This window comes from Elgaria multicarinata, chromosome 7, assembly GCF_023053635.1.
Source record: "Elgaria multicarinata webbii isolate HBS135686 ecotype San Diego chromosome 7, rElgMul1.1.pri, whole genome shotgun sequence".
Taxonomy (NCBI): Eukaryota; Metazoa; Chordata; class Lepidosauria; order Squamata; family Anguidae; genus Elgaria; species Elgaria multicarinata.
The window spans coordinates 5,633,830-5,652,471 of record NC_086177.1 but is presented as its reverse complement, the minus strand read 5'-3'; the positions used below and the strand labels follow the sequence as shown (position 1 = coordinate 5,652,471).

Below are 18,642 nucleotides of genomic sequence, written 5' to 3'. Positions count from 1 at the left end.
TTTCATTGTCTGCAGCTTCCTAGTATACCAAGGAGCAGAACAGGCTCTACGGGACTGGAGAGGACCCTCGGGTATTGGTCTGGAGGGAAGCCTTTCCCACAACATTTACGTATTTATCAAGAGTATTATGTCTTTCTAGCTCAAAAGTTGATCCATTTGTTTTTAGAGCTTTGGACACAGGTTCTCTTTTACTTCTGTTCTGAAAGGAAAGGAAAGGAAAGGAACCTCTCATGCAAGCACTGAGTCATTGCTGACTCTTGGAGGGACGCCTTCGCTGACGTTTTCTTGGCAGGCCTTATAGCGGGGTGGTTTGCCATTGGCCTTCCCCGGCCGTTATTACCTTTCCCCCAGCTAACTGGGTACTCATTTTACCGACCTCGGGAGGATGGAAGGTTGAGTCGACCCGAGCCAGCTGCCTGAAACCAGCTTCCGCTGGGATCGAACTCAGGCCATGGGGAGAGTTTCAGCTGCAGAAACTGCTGCTTTACCGCTCTGCGATGATGTTGAACTACAAGATCATTACTTTTCAGTGTCTTGAGTTCAGTTGGCCAGTTGTCTTCATTTTAAAATTGTTGGGATTATTGGGAAGACGTTTCTGACTTAAGAATTCTCTTGTATTTGCAATCAGACTAGTGTGTGTCACAGTATGGCTTAGCTGCTGGTTTGCCATAAACTTCAGTATACCTACCTACTCATTTACCTCTGCAGCTTGTCCTTTCTTTGGAGCACTAGGAAGGTTCAGATTGATTAGGCAAGTTTGTCTGCTTTCCTAGGTCCACTCTGACTTGATCAAGACCCTTAGTAGGGTAAGCAACTCTTCTGGGGGTCTCTAAAAGTTGTATCTTCCTCGTCCTCCTCCTTCTCCTCCTCCTTCTCTCTCTCTCTCTCTCTCTTTTAATATGTTCTCCCCCCCTTTACACACGGAGGGGCACTTCACTTCCTAAACACAAGTAGATGAGGCACATAGCATCATTATTTCATTACAATATCTAATTATTTTGGTTGTGGATAATATTGGTTGAGTCTACATATTTAAATTGTACTGCATAATAAATACCCAAAAATAAATTATTTAATTATTTATTTATTAATTACATTTTTATACCGCCCCATAGCCGAAGCTCTCTGGTGGTTTACAAAAGTTAAAAACAGTAAACATTAAAAAGTATACAAAATTTTAAAATCATCAGAAACATAAAAACAACAGTATAGAAACAACAGTATCCATTTAAAAACAACAGTTCTGGGGTCCGTTAAAAAACAAACTTAGCGTTGTTAAATGCTTTTAAATGCTTGGGAGAAGAGAAAAGTCTTTGGCTAGCTGTTGGTTAATGTGAAATAATCAATCATAGCTCTGTTGTGATAAAATGCCTGGGGAAATCTTTTCTTTCTTTGCTTTTTATACTCACATTTCCTTGCTGATACATGGGCTCTATTTGTAATTGTATGGATAGCAAATACAGGAGTATTCTAAGATAATTATATATTGTGACCACAATTCTCTCTGCTATGAATGTCAAAGCTATCAGATGACAAATATATTTTTAGATCAGCAAATTGATTTTGAATTTAAAGATGGAAGGAGCTCCCAACAGCAGCCATGGCAACAGCATTTGCAGTCCTAGCTGTCACCTTACCTGACATGCCACCCTTGCTACTGTGTGTCTTGACATTCAGTGACTATTCCATGATGCACATCTTGTTCAGTGATACCTCATTGCAGGTTTATTCCATTCATTAATTCAAAGCCTTTTTATCCTGATCTTCAGTCAAAAGGCTCCCAGAGTGGCTTACGAGAATAAATAATTACATAGTCCCTTCGCTCAAGCATGCCATCTAAAGCCATCACGAGACACAAGTGTTGGGAAGGAGGAGGGGAAATGGCACTGCAGTGATGCTTGATTCAATTGCCAAGATAGATGGGAATATACCTATTCTGGAACCAAATGTATTTAGGTTGCACTGCATCTATTGCCCTGCTGGCCAGGCCTGTTCTTTGCTGGCCTGTTCCACTTTTCTTTCTTCTCTTCTGCAGTGTCTCTTCACCTTCTAAGTTCAAGGGTAACCTGTTTCCCATCCCCTCAGGGCAAGATGTTCCCTCAGATACCCTTCTGATGGGAATTGGGGGAGGAAGGGAGGGGTCATCACTGGAAGCTAGATGGTGGCAGCTCACCAAGTTGTGTCTGCTTTTCTCATCCCATCGGGGCAAGATATTTCTGAAAAGGATCCTCCAGCTTTTCCCATGGTCTCAAACTAAGCAGCAAAGTATCTGTTCTGCATGCAAGTCTCAAAGATATCTTCAAATGGAAGGCTAATGCCCTGAACAAATCTAGTATTTTACCCATATAGCCACTAAAAGAAATGGCCTTACGTTTAATTTAATTACTTCAGTTTCTAGCTTGCCCCATCCCATGGCCTTGAGGCAAGAAACAGATACTCCCTGAAACAGAAATAATACAATACCAGAATTAAAATTACACAATGCCTGTTTTTTCTCCAGTTATTAAAAAAAAACCAGCCCAAATAAAACTTTTATAGTGCATCTAGAATATGTTCCGACTTTGGTTAGTCTCCAGGACAAAGAAGGAAGCTCCAGAGCTGTAGGACACCTACCTGTTTTGGTGTCTTTGGTCTACAGAGGTACCATGCAGATAGTATAGTGTGGAGGAACCCGAAAGGGCAGCTTCCCTTGGTTCGCTGAGTGGCGGTCAAAGACTCTCAAGACACAATTTCTCTCATCTTGGAAAAGTTTTATTACGAGCAGCCTGCAGTGCTGCAAGGACTGCCCACTAGTTGTAGGCAACGCTAAGATACTTATAGGGTAACATCCTCAGAAGCAACAACAGAACTTCCTCATATAATGAACCAATCATAATACAGTTTTGCAATACAGTAACCAATGATAGACAAGGCATTTATGCATGTGCAAAGTGCAGATAATTCTAAGACTAGAAAAACAATACATAGATGGGTATTGCAATCCTGGAACATCTGTTCCTTTGTGGTTACTACTCTTCCTGTCCTCGCTGGGAGGCTCACACTCTGACTAATGTGTCAACACTTCTTGTTGGTTGAGCAAGTGTTGCTCAATATATTTTCAGCTACAGTTTGCATCAAATTGCTATAGAACTTAATTTCTAATAGAAAGGGCTTACATCAAACCAGGGTGGACACAGACAAAACAGCCCATTCACACATTTCTTCGACAATAGTCAAAAGGATGCTTCAGATTGATCAATGATCATGATGCAACACAATGGATAACTTTTGCAAGTCAAAACCAGGGCTTTTGACTTGCATCCAGAAGACAATAAGGAACCTAGTGCAACAGAGCCTACTCTACCATTTTGTAATTTTCAGTGCATTGTGGCTTTATTGCTGTTTTTAATTAGTTGAGTTGGGAACATTCATGGTTGAAGAGCAGGATAAAAAATGTATTAAAGAAATAACATTTGAAATTGCCACTGCAGAGGGTTTGAGGGCAGCCATGTCTCTGCCCCTATCCCACCAAAGCTTCACTTGTGGGCACATAATCCTGCAGCAATCAGCTTTGGATGGAAACCGTGTCTTGATAACAGTGATCCCCTCCAGCTGTAATGATGAAATCAGTCTTTTGAAACAGTGCATGACTTCACAGACACAGCTCTGTGATCACTGCCAAATTATGCCTTGTGTCCTCTCTCTGACTTTCATTCTCCTGCATGGCCAAAACTAATTGCCTATGTGGTATGAGCAGATGCTGAAAATATGAGCAATTCTGTTAGGGTCATCAAAGAGGCAGGAGCAGAAATATAGCAATGTCTGCACAAGTAGAATAGGTTCTCAGTAAGCTAAATTATAGCCATTTGGATTTTTTTAAACATCCTTACAAATTTATTATATAGTTTTACATTATAAAACTACCTTAGTGCTTTCTCTAATATATCAACCTTATTTCCCCCAATTCTTGAAAATGTGTTACTGGGTCTGGTAGAGATGTCGGTGGTGGAGGATGCAGAAACAGAAAAGAAGCAAGTTGCTAAGTGTACCAGTCTTACTGAAAAGTCCCAGTGTGACTTTTTGATTTTGGGGCCTTGCTCTGCTTTTGTTCCTCCTGTGCTATTTGTTGTAGGATATTGGAGGGGGGGAGTTGCAAAGGAGCTTCGGCTTCCACCTAAATGTAAAAATTGGAGAGAGGTTAGATTCACTGCTGTGTAACCTACATTGTAGGATTCTGAGAAGTGGCTATGGGTTTGGAAGTCCCTTGATTTCATGGTAGATATCAGTAGGACACTAACCCACTCGGCAAATGAAAATACTGGGGGAAATAAAATGCAGTCGTTGTGGTGCTGGGAACAGCAAAAGAGAATGAGGAGCCTTAGAAACATTGAATAATGTTTGAGGTTCTTCCAAAAAGTGCACAGGCCTACCTGCCCATGTATACCTGTACCCAGTCATGCTGGCACTGTGATGAACTGATGAAATTTGATTCCATGCTCTGTAATTGTCTCCCTTTTGAACTACTTTACATTTAACTTCAGCGAATGTAAGTGAACAAATTCCACCCATGCTACTACACCTCTGCTCTTGGCCAAGTCAGTTCTCAGAGATTGTCCTGGAGCAGGGTTGGCACTGAAGGGATGGCACCTGGATATACTTTTTCAGCGTAATACAAAGAGGAGGAAAGTGCCACTTTGGAATGTGGCTTGAAGACATGAAGGTGACAACAGAGGTGGATTAAAAAAACAACCAGTTAGAAATAATGTCAAAGGGATCCTCTGACCTTGTAGCTATATCAAAACAAGATTATTGTTCTGAAATGCCACATGATTAAAAACAAAAGTATTTGTTATTTAATTTCTAACTAGTGTCTAAGCATCAGTGCTTCTCCTCTCCTTTCTCTCCACCCGAAGCATGTGGGCTTTGTTGCTTTTTACCCCCAGCTGAACCTTAAAAGCATTCTTCAATGTGCTTTGCAGCTGACCCAACCTGCTTACTCAGCCTGTGTTTAATTTTAAATCACACAGTGCCTCTGACCCTGGAATTTCTCTTCAATTCCAGAATTTAGGAGTAATAAAGACAAGTTTCTCTGAGCATATGCAGAGGGCATTCCCCCTCCACCATCAAATAAATAACCACACACCTATCAAACACAGTAGCAGGGCAGCCACTTTTTAATGGTCCCCTCCCATGGCTCTTCTCTAACACTTCTTAGAGGATCACCATCATGTGGACAGGGTCAGACACAGTTCCTGCAGGATGACAGTTGTGCAATAAGAGCCTAGCACAATTGGCCGTGCCCGCATAGCGGTGGGCCTTTCAGAGTTACTGCAGCACCATGGAATGAACCCGTATGCAAACATCTCCCATACCGCTGTTGCAACATCTAAAGGTCATGTTTCTGCACATGATAAAGAATTGGGTTAGGCGGGGGGGGGGGTCAAAATTGCATAGGGTGGAACCCTGGAACACTTTTCTTTAGGAATTAAGCTGTGGCAGATTTCTCTTCCCTTTTATTGCAGTGTAATTCTACCCATCCCATCCCACAACTCTTATGGGGGTGGGGGTGTAGTAAAAAGAAAATAAAAGGTTGAACCTAGAGTTGCTCCTCTGCAAATGGACGGGCTCCTTCCATTGGCAGAGGCAACTGGAATCTGGTGGAGTTTCCCCACTGTTAGAACGAGGTAGCGCTGCAGCCTTTGCCTATTCCTCCTCCTGGCAGCCTTTCACACATGGTTTAGGTGGGTCCCCTAAACCTCTAGAACAGATTTTCAGGGACGTAAGGGGTTGCGTGCTGGAGGGAAACCAATGGAAATCATTTCCCACTTGCTTCTGCCTGCAGGATTGTCCAGTTTGCAGAGCTGCGCTCCACGCAGTATGTGAGCTGACTCTCCCCAAATCTCATTTGGGTGAAGATGTGGCATTGTACCATGGTCAGCACTGAAAAGAAAAGTGAGATTTGAGATTTGACCATGGTTAGGTCTTGACCTTGGGGGAGCTAGGGGTGGCGATAGCCGACAGAAAGCTCTGGCGTGGGCTGGTCCATGAAGTCACAAAGAGTCGGAAGCAACTGAACGAATAAACAACAACAGGTCTCTATTGATTAACAGAGGGAGAGGAAGACAAAGACCTTGTCCCTCGTGTGCAAGGCTTTATCTACCCAGAATGAGAGGTCTCAGGCTTTGGCTTAAGTATTCTAGAAATTGATACTTTTCACCTCATGACATTGTGGCTCCTCCAGGTCTTGCATAAAGATGCTGACTGAACAGAATGGGAACTATGAACTGATGGTATCTCTAAGAAAACCTTCAGAATTAATACTCATTCATTTATTTATTTATTTATTACATTTATGTACCGCCCCATAGCCGAAGCTCTCTGGGCAGTTTACAAAAGTTAAAAACAGTAAACATTAAAAATATACAAAATTTAAAACCATCAAAAACATATCTTCAAATTTCAAGATAGTAGCCACTCTTAACTTTAATTTCCCATATTTCTCTTCCCTTCCATGTCTTCAGTTTTAAGCAATATCTAAACAAGCATATGTGGTATTTTTCATTTATTTGAAGGTAATAAAGGAAGTTTGCAGCAACTACGTTGGAGCTACAGATTCAGATGGGCTTTCATCTAATTCTCCTGTACACAAGACAGAACTTGAAAAGGTAAAAGACTACTGAAACATGAAGTATATAATTGTTTTGCAATAGCTGCATTCACACATCGATTGAAGCCAGGAACCTCAATGGGCCTGTTCAGACAACACACTAAGCCATTGTTATGCCACTAACCCTTTTGCAGCAAGTGGTTAATGAGCATGTTTAAACAATGGTTATGTAGCCACCATGGTTAGGAATGGTTCACGTGACACACTAAATCATGGTTCACATGGCACACTAAGCCTGTTTAGCTCAAAATGCTTAACCAACATGGCTTAGCATGTCGTTGGAACAGGGTAATTGCAAATGAGCAGTGTGCTTGTGTATGCAGCCTGTTCACTCCTTATTTCCTCTTCCTTTCATTTGAGTGGATAATAAACCAAATGGGGATAGCTTACTATGGCCATAGCTAGACCTAAAGTTTATCCCTGGATCGTCCAGGGGTCAAACCTGTTCATCTAGGTGACACACAGGGGATCTAGTGCTCAGGCAGGGGCAAACCCTGGATGATCCCAGGATAAACCTTAGGTCTAGCTGTGGCCTATGACATCCAAACCTGGGATTAGGGTTTATTGTGCCCAAACAAGTCAGGATGGTTAGCCAGTTTTAAACCAGGGTTTGTTGTTGGTTTACAAATCCTAGCTGCTACTGCTGCTTCTTTTTTTAGTAAATGTAGTTTTATTGTACATACAAGACATGACATGAAAATGAAAAAAAAAATGAGTACGACATATGTAAATCTTGGCTTTTTTGAGTATGATAAACTATAATTCTAGGTTCAAACATCATAGTAAACTACTCCTGCCTTGTTTGTTTACTCATTTGCCTGAAGGGAGGAGTGAATGGGCTGTGTTCAGCTTGTTCATATTATGGTTTAATAAAACAGGGTTCTTGGCTTAAATTGACATACAAACATGGCTGATGAGTAGCAAGCCTTCTTTAAAATGGTAACACAGTACTTGATTTGGTTGAGATTCTCTCCAACTTTGTCACTCTCTCAAATTGTGATTTATTTTGATGTAATATATTTTTGCTAATTTCCATGTACAAACTTAATTTTTCTGGGTTCACTACAGATTTTCTACACTGCCCCCTCTCCCATTAAAAGCTTATCTGTTTCAAAAAGAGATAAGCTTCATGCCCTTCAGCTTCTTTTAGTTTCCTTTTTAAAATCTCACATTTCTGGTTGCCTGATTTAAAGCCAAACATAGCATTATGTCAGGTATGTATATTGATTTAGACTGTGTGTCAGAGCATAAAGCCTGGAGGATCATGGGAAATGCAGTTCTTCTGAGCACTGTTATCAATAAATCCCCCGGGCTCTGTGCTCTGTTATGTAGTGTATGAGGTCAATGGAGAAAGAGGGAGAGAAGAGAAGAATTCACCTCCTCTCCCGGCACCACTGTTGCTTGCAAGATCAGAGACGGGACAGGAGGAGTATGTTCTGGGGCTGGGTGGAGATCTCAAGGGCTAGTGTGAATTGGCAGGGAATACTTTTCTGAGTCTTTGCATTGTCTTGGAAAGATTAATTGAAGTTTTTCATTTTCCCTCCAGGATTTTTTGTTTAGATAACACTTGTCCAAAAAGCAGCCATCTTCTTTTGGCTAAAGATAGCGTTCCAACTGGTCTCGCCCTTGGTTTTATCAGCATATGAAGATATGGGGAAAGACTCATGGGCGGACAAGATAAGAATATCTGTCTCTGAGCTGGGCATTTCGCAATCATACCTACTAGCAAGGGGGTATGATAGGGCCACGGGGGAGATCTTCAGAAGACTACATGATGTTGACATCCAGACAGCAATGGCCATCGTTGCTGGGAGTCATTCCATCATGATCTATAAAGGTATTATTACCTTCCCAGGAAAGGTCCACCCATACTTAACTTCTGTCACCTCCTATGAGCTGAGATGGCTTATGACTCGGTGCAGACTGAATTCACTTCAGCTGATGGAGGTGAATGCATGCTGTAGGTGCGTTCACCTCCATCACAGTGTAAAAGCAGATTGCCCTGCCGGCTGTCTTAAGGCAGAGGACATGGTATACTTCCTAACAGAGTGCCCATTTATGCAGAGCTGAGGAAGCAGTATCTTGACCCCTTAATCGTTGGGTTCAATTATATCTCCTCTGCAAGCATAACTCTATCACTATTGGCTGGTACAGATTATTACACATCACATAGGACTACCAAGTTTGTCAAACGGGCTCTGGAGAAACAAAAGTCACTGGCAGCCATAAAAGACTAAACTCATTAATATAATATAATATGTCTGCAAATATTGTCCATGATTACAAGATGTTTTAACCTGCTCTTGTTAGCCATTTTATTAACATTTATTTATTTATTTATTTATTTATTTATTTATTTATTTATTACATTTTTATACTGGCCAATAGCCGAAGCTCTCTGGGCGGTTCACAAAAATTAAAACCACGAAGAGCATAAAAATAACCAACAAATTTAAAACACAAATACAATATACAATATAAAAAGCACAACCAGGATAAAACCACACAGCAAAAATTGATATAGGTTAAAATATAGAATTAAAACAGCAAAGTTTAAATTTAAGTTAATACTGAGAGAATACTGAGAGAATAAAAAGGTCTTCAGCTGGCGACGGAAGGAATACAGTGTAGGCGGCAGCCGAACCTCTCCGAGGAGCTCATTCCACAGCTGGGGTGCCACAGCGGAGAAGGCCCTCCTCCTCGTAGTCATCTGCCTCACTTCCTTTGGCAGGAGCTCACGGAGAAGGACCCCTGTGGATGATCTTAAGGTCCAGGCAGGTACATATGAGAGGAGGCATTCTTTCAAATAATCTGGCCCCAAACCATTTAGGGCTTTAAATATTAATACCAACACTTTGTATTTTGGTATTACCTCTGGTGTGAGGAGTATTTTATTATTTATTTATTTATTTATTTATTACATTTCTATACCGCCCAATAGCCGGAGCTCTCTGGGCAGTTCACAAAAATTTAAAACATTCAAAGTATAAAACAACAGTATAAAACCATAATATAAAATACAATATAAAAGCACAACCAGATAAAAACAGCAGCAAAAACAGCTGTTTCTGTATGCGCATGGCATGACTGACTAATAAGCAATAAACTGTTGTTGTTGTTGTTTTGTTTAGATTATAAACCTGCAGGCCTGGCTCTGTTGTTTTTTATTCTGTGTTTTGTACTTCACAGTGCCTTGCTTTTAGATGCTTGAAAAAGAATAAATAGTATTATTAAAATGGTTGAAGTGACTTCTGCACTGGGTTATCGTATAGTATTCCAACTTCAACTATCCTTCTTTAAATAAAACAACTTTGTTATTTATTTTTTACAAATAATTGATCTTTACAGTCTGAAGTCATAGGTCATTTAAGTGGAGGTATGTTCCCATTATACAGGCTAATTACAAAAAAAAAGTTTATTTTCTCTGTTACTATGAAAATATAACGGAAAAGCTTTTCTTAAACAAGACTGTGACAACCCAAGACAGGACTAAAAGCCATCTTCTTTAGCCACTGCTGTGAATGTTATTCCTGGCCCACGGTTTGCCAAAGGGCGCTCTGACTGTTTATGAATACAAGAGTTATAAGAACAGGCAGAATTCCAGCTCAATTAGTCAGTTCTCTTCAGGAACATCAGCACAATAAAGATACGTTTAAATTTGGGTGCATAGAGCGATCAGGGACTAAAAAGATACATAAGTAAGACAGAAAAGGATATATAAATTCCTGTGGATCGAAATAAGGAGAAGGAAATGGAACTGTATTCTGGGAGACAGCTTGAAATCCCTTGCAGATTTATATGTGGATAAGCACACACAGAGAGAGAGAGAGAGAGCATTTTACATAGTTTTGTAAGGAAAGAAGGGCCCTTGAGACAATGAGGCTTCAGTCAATAGGAGGGAGGAGGGAGAGGCAAGGACAACCGGAGATGTATTTGAGCAAATGGCAGCCCCCTTCCACATGGCATTGGAGTGAATGTCTGCAGGGAAGAGACTTGCGCATGAGCAGTGAGCAGCTGCTTATGCATAGACTTCCACACTATTGGGAATGCTAAACATATAATAATAATAATAATAATAATAATAATAATAATAATAATAATAATAATAATAATTTGTTATCCGCCTCTCCCTCTGGATCAAGGCGGGGTACAACACAAATAAAAACACCATAAAATACATACAACTAATTCAAACGTTTAAAACCAGTGCATCATTAAAAGCAGCGCACCATTAAAAAAAGGCATCTTAAAATTCAGCTGGGTAGGCCTGCCGGAAGAGATCAGTCTTTATGGCTTTCTTAAATTCCGGAAGACTGTTAAGTTGACGAATTTCTCCCAGCAAGCCATTCCACAAACTAGGAGCGGCAGAAGAAAAGGTCTTCTGGGTAATAGTTGTCAGCCTTGTTTTTGTTGGCTGGAGTAAATTCTTGCCAGAGGACCTGAGTGTGCGGGGCACATTGTACAGGAGAAGGCGATCCCGCAGGTAGCCTGGACCCAAACCATGTAGGGCTTTAAAGGTGATAACCAACACTTTATACTTCACCCGGAAACTAATGAAGGGATTTTAAGACTGGTGTGATGTGGTCACTTCTAGGTGTACCGGTGACCAACCTGGCTGCCATGTTTTGAACTAGTTGAATTTTCCGGACTAGGCACAAAGGTAGCCAATTAGAAGCTTACGTGTAGACCTCCCTGCCAATATGTGGATGTTCCAGGGGTGGGCCCAGTGATGCCAAAGAAGGTCTTGTAAAATGGGTGGTTTTGAAGAGGAATTTGAAGGAAACGAGAGAGGTGACACCACATAAAGTTCTACAAGATTATGCTAGCAGTTAGGAGAATAGGCCTGGGGACTAAAGGAAAATTAGCAAGGGTAGTGGAGTTAGAGAAATTAAGGTCACAGGCAGAAAGGTAAGGGCAGAAAGATAAGCTGAGGCAAGGTTGGAGAGAGCTTTAGAGGGAAGGACAAAGAGTTTCTGACTGGTATAAAGTGGAATGGAACGCCAATGTAATTCATTCTTGGACATGCCAACTTTGAGATGTTGGCAAGACATCTAAACAGAAATATCAGATAGGTGTTTATATGTACAGGACTAGACAGAGGGAGACAGAAAGCCGAGGAACCTCAATGGTGAGGAGTAATGCTGAGAGGAAACACATACCCTCTTTTGTGAAGTCACTAGTTTATTAGCCCAAATGGTTTTCTAGCAGTTTTAGCAATTATATTATTGACAGTTTGAAACTGAGGACCTCTATTATTAAGTAATTATAGTTGAAATGTAAGTCTGGACTTACATAGTCCTGAAGGAGCTATTACAGTGTTAAAGGAGTGGGCTTTGCTTTATATCTAGAGAGCCAAAGAAGCTTAATTTTTTTTATTAGAAGTTTGCAGAAAATCCCACAGTGAAGGAATCATGAGATATTCAACAGTTTTGGCACGAATTATGTTTTTAATGTTTGTGTGACAAGGTCAATTCCTGAAAATGAATTCTTGGCTCACTCACGTTTGTGCATGGATAGATAAGTGTTTGGCACATCATTTGATTAATGAGAAATCATTTCCAGCTTGACCATATTAATAATGACCTAGTTCTTTTGTTCATGTAGAAATTGTCCTCAGAAAGACCAAGTTCTGACGGAGAAGGTATTGTAGAAAATGGAATAACTGCCATCTGTAATGGAAAAGAACAAGGTAAGATTTTTATTTATTTATTTATTTAAGCATTTTTATGCCGTCATTCAGCCAAAAAAGGCTCTCACGACGGCTTACAAAAGTATTTCTTGACAGTCCCTGCCCACAGGCTTACAATCTAAAAGACATGACACAAAAGGAAAGGGGATTTGGAGGGAGGAGGAGGAGGGGGAAAAGGAAAGCAAATTCAGGCACTACAATCTTAGTTGCAAAGTTCAGCAGTTAGTTGACAGTTGGTAGCAGGAGGGAGGGGGCTCTCAACTGGAGCTGGACCCAGGCACGATGGAGAGGTGCCTGGCTGCTGCTTCCTCCCTCACTGGTGGCCTCTGCAGAGACAGTTGGTAGCAGGAGGGAGGGGGCTCTCAGCTGGAACTGGACCCAGGCACGATGGAGAGGTGCCTGGCTGCTGCTTCCTCCCTCACTGGTGGCCTCTGCAGAGACAGTTGGTAGCAGGAGGGAGGGGATTCTCAGCTGGAGCTGGACCCAGGCACGATAGAGAGGTGCTTGGCTGCTGCTTCAAGTGTGACCAAAGAATGTTCAGAAATATTCTAAGTGCTGGGAAAGTGAAAAGGGTAGCATGGAATTTTGATAGGCATTCTCTGCAGAAAGTGAGAAGTAGTTTTGTCAATGAAAAACCTCTTTCTGGCTCTAGAGATAGGTGTGGGCAAGGTAGACAAGGCTGGGCAGCAGGAAGGTCAGAAGGATAGCCAAAGGAAGGGGGCAGAGTCAGAAATAGATTGAGATGCAGGAACCCCAGAGAAGATTAGGAAGATGAGAAAGAGGCCTGAAGAAGTCAAGGAAAGGAGAAATTAATGGGGATGTAGAAGAAGTTGGTGCAAGACCTCAGAAATGGGAACAGAAATTTTTTTAGCACTGGGCAGTAATAGATATTGGCTGGAAGCCAGTGGGAATGAAAGAAGCAAGATTGAAGGGTAGTGGCCCAAGTGAAACTGGGGTTGGGACCAAACCTCATAAAGAGCCAAGGCTGCTGACTTTCAGTGCTCTTATGCATTTGAAAGCTGCACTGCTACCAGTAATGTAATAGGTACCACTTTTCCCATTACGACATTTCTATGTTGAGAGGAGCTGCTGATACTATATTCTTCTCTGCCATACAACTTTTTAAGTCATAGTTAGCCTGTATAGGGCAGTCCTATACAGCACTCAGGAACTTGAGGGTCTGTGAGCTATGGACGAGGGAGTAAGTTGCCATCTTTCAACCTGGCTCTGCTCATGTGCCTTTAACTGCAGCCTGATAAAGAAATGTAGCAACTGAAGCTTTTTGCAGCAGAAAGATTGTGTCTTGCTAGTGTTAAAGACAGTAGGATCAGAAAGAATCGTGGCATTCTTACAGTTTAGAAGTCATAGGAGATCTTTGGCTAAGGTAGGGAGACTGAGTTCTGCAAAGGTCAGGGGAAAAGGGTTTCAAGAAGTAGGAAACCACGTTATCCTCAAACCACCATCACCTTCCTTGCCTGTACCCAGGCCAGACTATGCCCTAGCCAATCCATCACACTTGAAGCAGAGTAATAATATAGTCGAGTCAATCCTTCATGCATGTGAATTTTGCACTTACCAAAATTAATCATGCTTTCATGTTTTGGGGTGTTTTGTCTTCAAATCTAGCCTTTATTGTAGAACGTTAGAGACCTTTACTCTGACGTGTTCTTCGCTGTGTAAGGGGAAAGACAGGGCTGGATCAGCACCTGGCCTCCCTGGGCACCTGCAAGAGCCCTAGAACCCTGGGTGGGACCACCAGGGATGCTTTGACCATAAACCTGGAGGAAGGCAAGCCCTGACCTTCTAAGGGAGGACTGAATGAAGCTGCAGTTGGCACTAAATTATTTTATTAGAATATTTGCCATTTAGTTCAGTGTGTTGATCTCACACTTAGGAAAGGAACTTTGATCAAGCTCTACACTTGTGCAACAATGGCTTTAATCAGCAACAAGGAAGCATCAATAAGTAAATTTATAACACAGTCCTAACCCTCAGAAACAAACCCCATTGGGTTCTCATTTTAAGGCAATTCAGAGGCTATTCATCACTAATCCTTTAGTGATCAACAGGAAGCCATAAAAGGGACAGGACCAGCAAACAGAAAATCTTTAACTGAACAGGACTTCCTTTGAATAAACATAAGAGGAGGAGTTGAGTCTTTGGGAAAAGCACTGCTGGGTGGTATAGTACTACCTTAAGTGCTTGTGTAGAGCCCCTGTTTTTAATTCATGCTTTCAGCTAATTGTGGTAAAGCAAGTCCTCAGCAGCATCAATCTTGTTCAATGTCACACAGTGATTTTCCATGGCTGAGCAGGGATTTGACCTCCGGTCCAAATTGGTGCTTTAGCTGTTCAACCACATTGGCTTTTCGCTACAGGCAACCCTTTGCCTGTGTCAGCTGCTCATGATAATACTTCATGTGGGACAACAACTTCTGTTTCAGAACTCTTTCTTTTGGAAGATTTGCATGTGCTTGTTTTTCTTGGCAGTAAAGAGGAAAAAAAGCTCAAAGACGGACTCCAAGGGCTCCGTATCTAAAGTAACAGGGAAGAAGATAACAAAGATAATTGGCTTAGGAAAGAAAAAACCCTCCACAGATGAGCAAACCTCATCAGCGGAAGAAGATATTCCAACATGTGGTGAGTCATCTCTTATGTTGTCACCTGCAATTAAACCAGAAAGAGAAACAGGTAGATAGCTTGATTGATTTTGGAATTTTTTTCTCAAGGGCAGCGCAGGTACCTTTGTTGTTGTTTTTTGTATTCCATAGTATTTCAATCTCTCAGGTTCACTACTTTGTTCTTCTAAGAGCTTCCACCTCTCAGATTTGCACTCATATTACTTAATAGCTATATTATGAAGCCCTCTCCCCGCCCCCATCTATAGCTCACCCTGAAATTCTCTTCAAAACTCTGGGATTTTTTTTTTTATCTGATCAGTTTATGCTGATCCAATGGAACCTCTTAGAGTGTCCATCCGTGCACTGACGGGCCAGCTGTAAGCAATCAACCATCTCCCAGCAATGCCACCTTCTCTGCCCAATGCTTTCAGATGAATGACAGTGCTCCATTTGCCATTCACTTGCTTAATGGATGCTCTTTCCCTGACCCCTACAGTGTATCTGGATGGTTTTCTGATTAGGGAACGGACAATTGCAAATATATGATAACGCCCCTGCATCATAGCTTCCTCTCCCCTGACTCCTTCACCCCATTTGGATACTTCCCTTCTCATCCTCTATTCATTATTCTTCCAAGTCCTTGCCCCTCAGGCTTCTGGCTTCTCCATCTTCCTTTTGCATCCTGTCTCCTAGGATGGAAGCCTCCTCCAGCTTCCTTCACCTCTTCCCATCCAGTGTCTTGGTCCTCCTGCTGTCCCACTCAACTTCTCATCTCCTTCATCTTTCCTTTGTTTTTCTCTGCCTTCTGCTCGTAGACTCATCCACTCCCGTTCCAAGGATATTTTCCCCTCTGCACAAACTTTTTATGACTCTCTATTTCCCCCCTCTTTTGTTAGGGCAGTGCTTTTTTAAAAAACTGGTTCAGAAATCAGCAGTGGCTTCTCATACATCATTGGGTGGAGATGTTTCTTTAAAGTTTTTACCAGCTTGTTGAGTAAAAACATCTAAGACACTCTTGGCTGTGTACCTGGTTCTCCTTGAGTCCTTTCGAATAAGACCTAGGATGCTTCCAGAAGAGGCTTTTATTGTGCAATCACTGTGCCTCTAACATCGAATTTTACTGGGAAGTCCAGAACATTGTCTTCACTTCCAGCCCTACCATGTTTTCTTACTGCTTCTTTCATCTTTTTTCTTGCCCAAAAAAGCTGTTAAGGAGAGGAAGATGGAGTAGTTGCACAATGCCATCCATCTGGAAGCACTCCTACTTAGAATGAAAAATAATACTGAAGCAGCAGTCAATCAGAGCTATGAAGGAGCTTATGGTGCCTGCTTCTGGAACACGCCAGCTCCCAAAGAGAAGCACTTTTCTTAGCACTGGGGCTAGCCATGCAACTGCATGGCAAAGACTTTTGCCCACCCCCAGAATTGATGAAAAGGAGGACTTTACTATGGTTTGAGAAACCTTTGTTAAAAACCACCCTATTTTCAGATTGGCTCCCATTTTATTCTTCAGTTCCAGGTACTTTCGATAAGCATTAGAATCAGTTTGAATGAACATTTTGAGTGGGGGGAAAACCAGTGAATAAGCTTATTTTTTTCTTTTGCAGGATATCTGAATGTGCTCTCAAATAACCGTTGGCGTGAGCGCTGGTGCAGAGTAAAAGATAATAAGCTCATTTTCCACAAGGACAGGACAGATCTAAAAACTCATATCGTCTCTATCCCTCTCCGTGGCTGTGAAGTTATTCCAGGATTGGACTCCAAGCATCCTCTGACATTCCGTCTACTTCGAAATGCCCAGGAAGTTGCAGTATTAGAGGTAGGCTGCTTAATGTGCAGACACCCCACTTTTGGAGCAAGCGATATATTCCATATCTAAGAAAATATCCAATTCTGTTTTGAATGCATGGAGTTCTTTTGCCCCCATTCTTATCAGTGTCAGGAGCTCTAGTTTAACACCCATTGTTTCTTTATTACAGTGCTTCTATTATTTAAAGTGTCTAATTGTTTTATGAAAAACTGGTTTCATCTTTTCTTACCACTGAGTCCATGGAAATATTTGAGAAACTATAAGACAACATTTATCTTTAGTGTTTCTCTCATTAAGTTTTCTGTTTGATCCTACACTGTTACCTATGTCGTATATACTCTATCAACATAGGTGGGTACACCTGAAACAAAAGTTGGATGTTTCAATGCTAAAGTGATTCCTCCCTCTTTGTGTAGGCTGCATCTTCAGAAGACATGGGCAGGTGGATTGGGATTTTGCTGGCTGAGAGCGGCTCAGCAGCAGATCCAGGCACTCTGCACTATGACTACATAGATGTGGATGTGACGGCGAGTGTCATTCAAGCAGCAAAGCAAACCTTCTGGTAGGAGGAGCTCAATCAGTTAAGAATATTTTCAGGAAAATTAGGTTTTTTATTGATTTGATTTTAATGTCAAGAAACCTTAGCTGTCGCCTTTCCTTTGCTATATATCGCAGCGAAAACTGTGAACTCTTGAGAGGCGAAAGGTGTTTCCTAAAATGATCTCCTAGCATCTGCCCTCTGCCCCACATTTGCCTGTGTTAGCTCGCTTGTGAGTGGAGGCAAAATGCATCCATTTGTAATTCACCAAAGAATTTAGATTACAATCCTAAACACACTCACTAGAGGGTAAATTACATTGAAGTCAATGGGATTTACTTCTGACTAAACATTTATTATTATTATTATTATTATTATTATTATTATTATTATTATTTATTGCATTTCTATACCACCCAATAGCCGAAGCTCTCTGGGCGGTTTACAAAATTAAGACAATTCAAGTATAAAACAACAGTATAAAACCATTATATAAAATACAATATAAAAGCTCAATTATTAATGTTTCTTTGCCACAAATGGCCACAAAGGCAGTGCACTATCAAAAATAAAATAATATCATAGATAAGAACAACAACAATAATGCACTGAAGTAATTTAAAACACTAATTTATAACAAGTACACAAAATTTAAAATTCTAAAACGTAGAACATACATACATACAGCATTAAAAACCGTTAAAAATAAACATGTGGGTGATTAAGATGTGCCGCCATATGCCTGGGCAAAGAGGAAAGTCTTAACCTGGTGCCGGAAAGATAGCAGCGTTGGCGCCAGGCGAGCCTCGTCAGGGAGATTGTTCCATAATCTGGGGGCCACCACCGAAAAGGCCCTGTCCCTCTCGGAGTAGGCACCCGGAGGAGGACCTTAGATGTTGAACATCGTGACCGGGTATATTCACGGCGGGAGAGGCGTTCCGTCAGGTATTGTGGTCCCAAGCTGTGTAAGGCTTTACAGGTTAAAGAAACATGTCCTAATATCTTTGTCAACACCCAAGAGTTTGGGGGCCAATCATAATTCTGGAAAGAGAGCATTGCACAATTTGGGAGTGACACAGGAGAAAGCCCATTCACATATGCTTGACAAATGGACCTCTGCAGACACAAGTGCCCTTAACATACTAACTGGAGATGTTCATAATAAGACAGAGGACTTGTTCACATGATCAAAACAAGCCACCATGGCTTAAGCAAGCCATGGTGGCTTGTTGTTTGCTGCAGCACATGCTGGGTGTGATTTGTATAATCGCCACCCAGCCTTGGTTTATCATGCCATCTGAATCTGGGCAGCATGGCTTTTTGGAGAGTTAAACAACCA

The 18,642-nt window shown here is 41.5% G+C and overlaps 1 protein-coding gene across 3 annotated transcripts in view; it reads left to right on the top strand.

Moving 5' to 3' along the window:
• Positions 1–18,642, top strand: part of AFAP1 (actin filament associated protein 1) — a 50,357-nt gene that overhangs the window by 14,122 nt on the left and 17,593 nt on the right. For all 3 annotated transcript variants that reach the window (XM_063130154.1, XM_063130153.1, XM_063130155.1), the window contains exons 6-10: positions 6,552–6,644; positions 12,251–12,335; positions 14,825–14,974; positions 16,563–16,774; positions 17,182–17,327. In XM_063130154.1, coding sequence (XP_062986224.1) covers positions 6,552–6,644; positions 12,251–12,335; positions 14,825–14,974; positions 16,563–16,774; positions 17,182–17,327 — 686 coding nt within the window. The remainder of the gene's footprint in view (positions 1–6,551; positions 6,645–12,250; positions 12,336–14,824; positions 14,975–16,562; positions 16,775–17,181; positions 17,328–18,642) is intronic.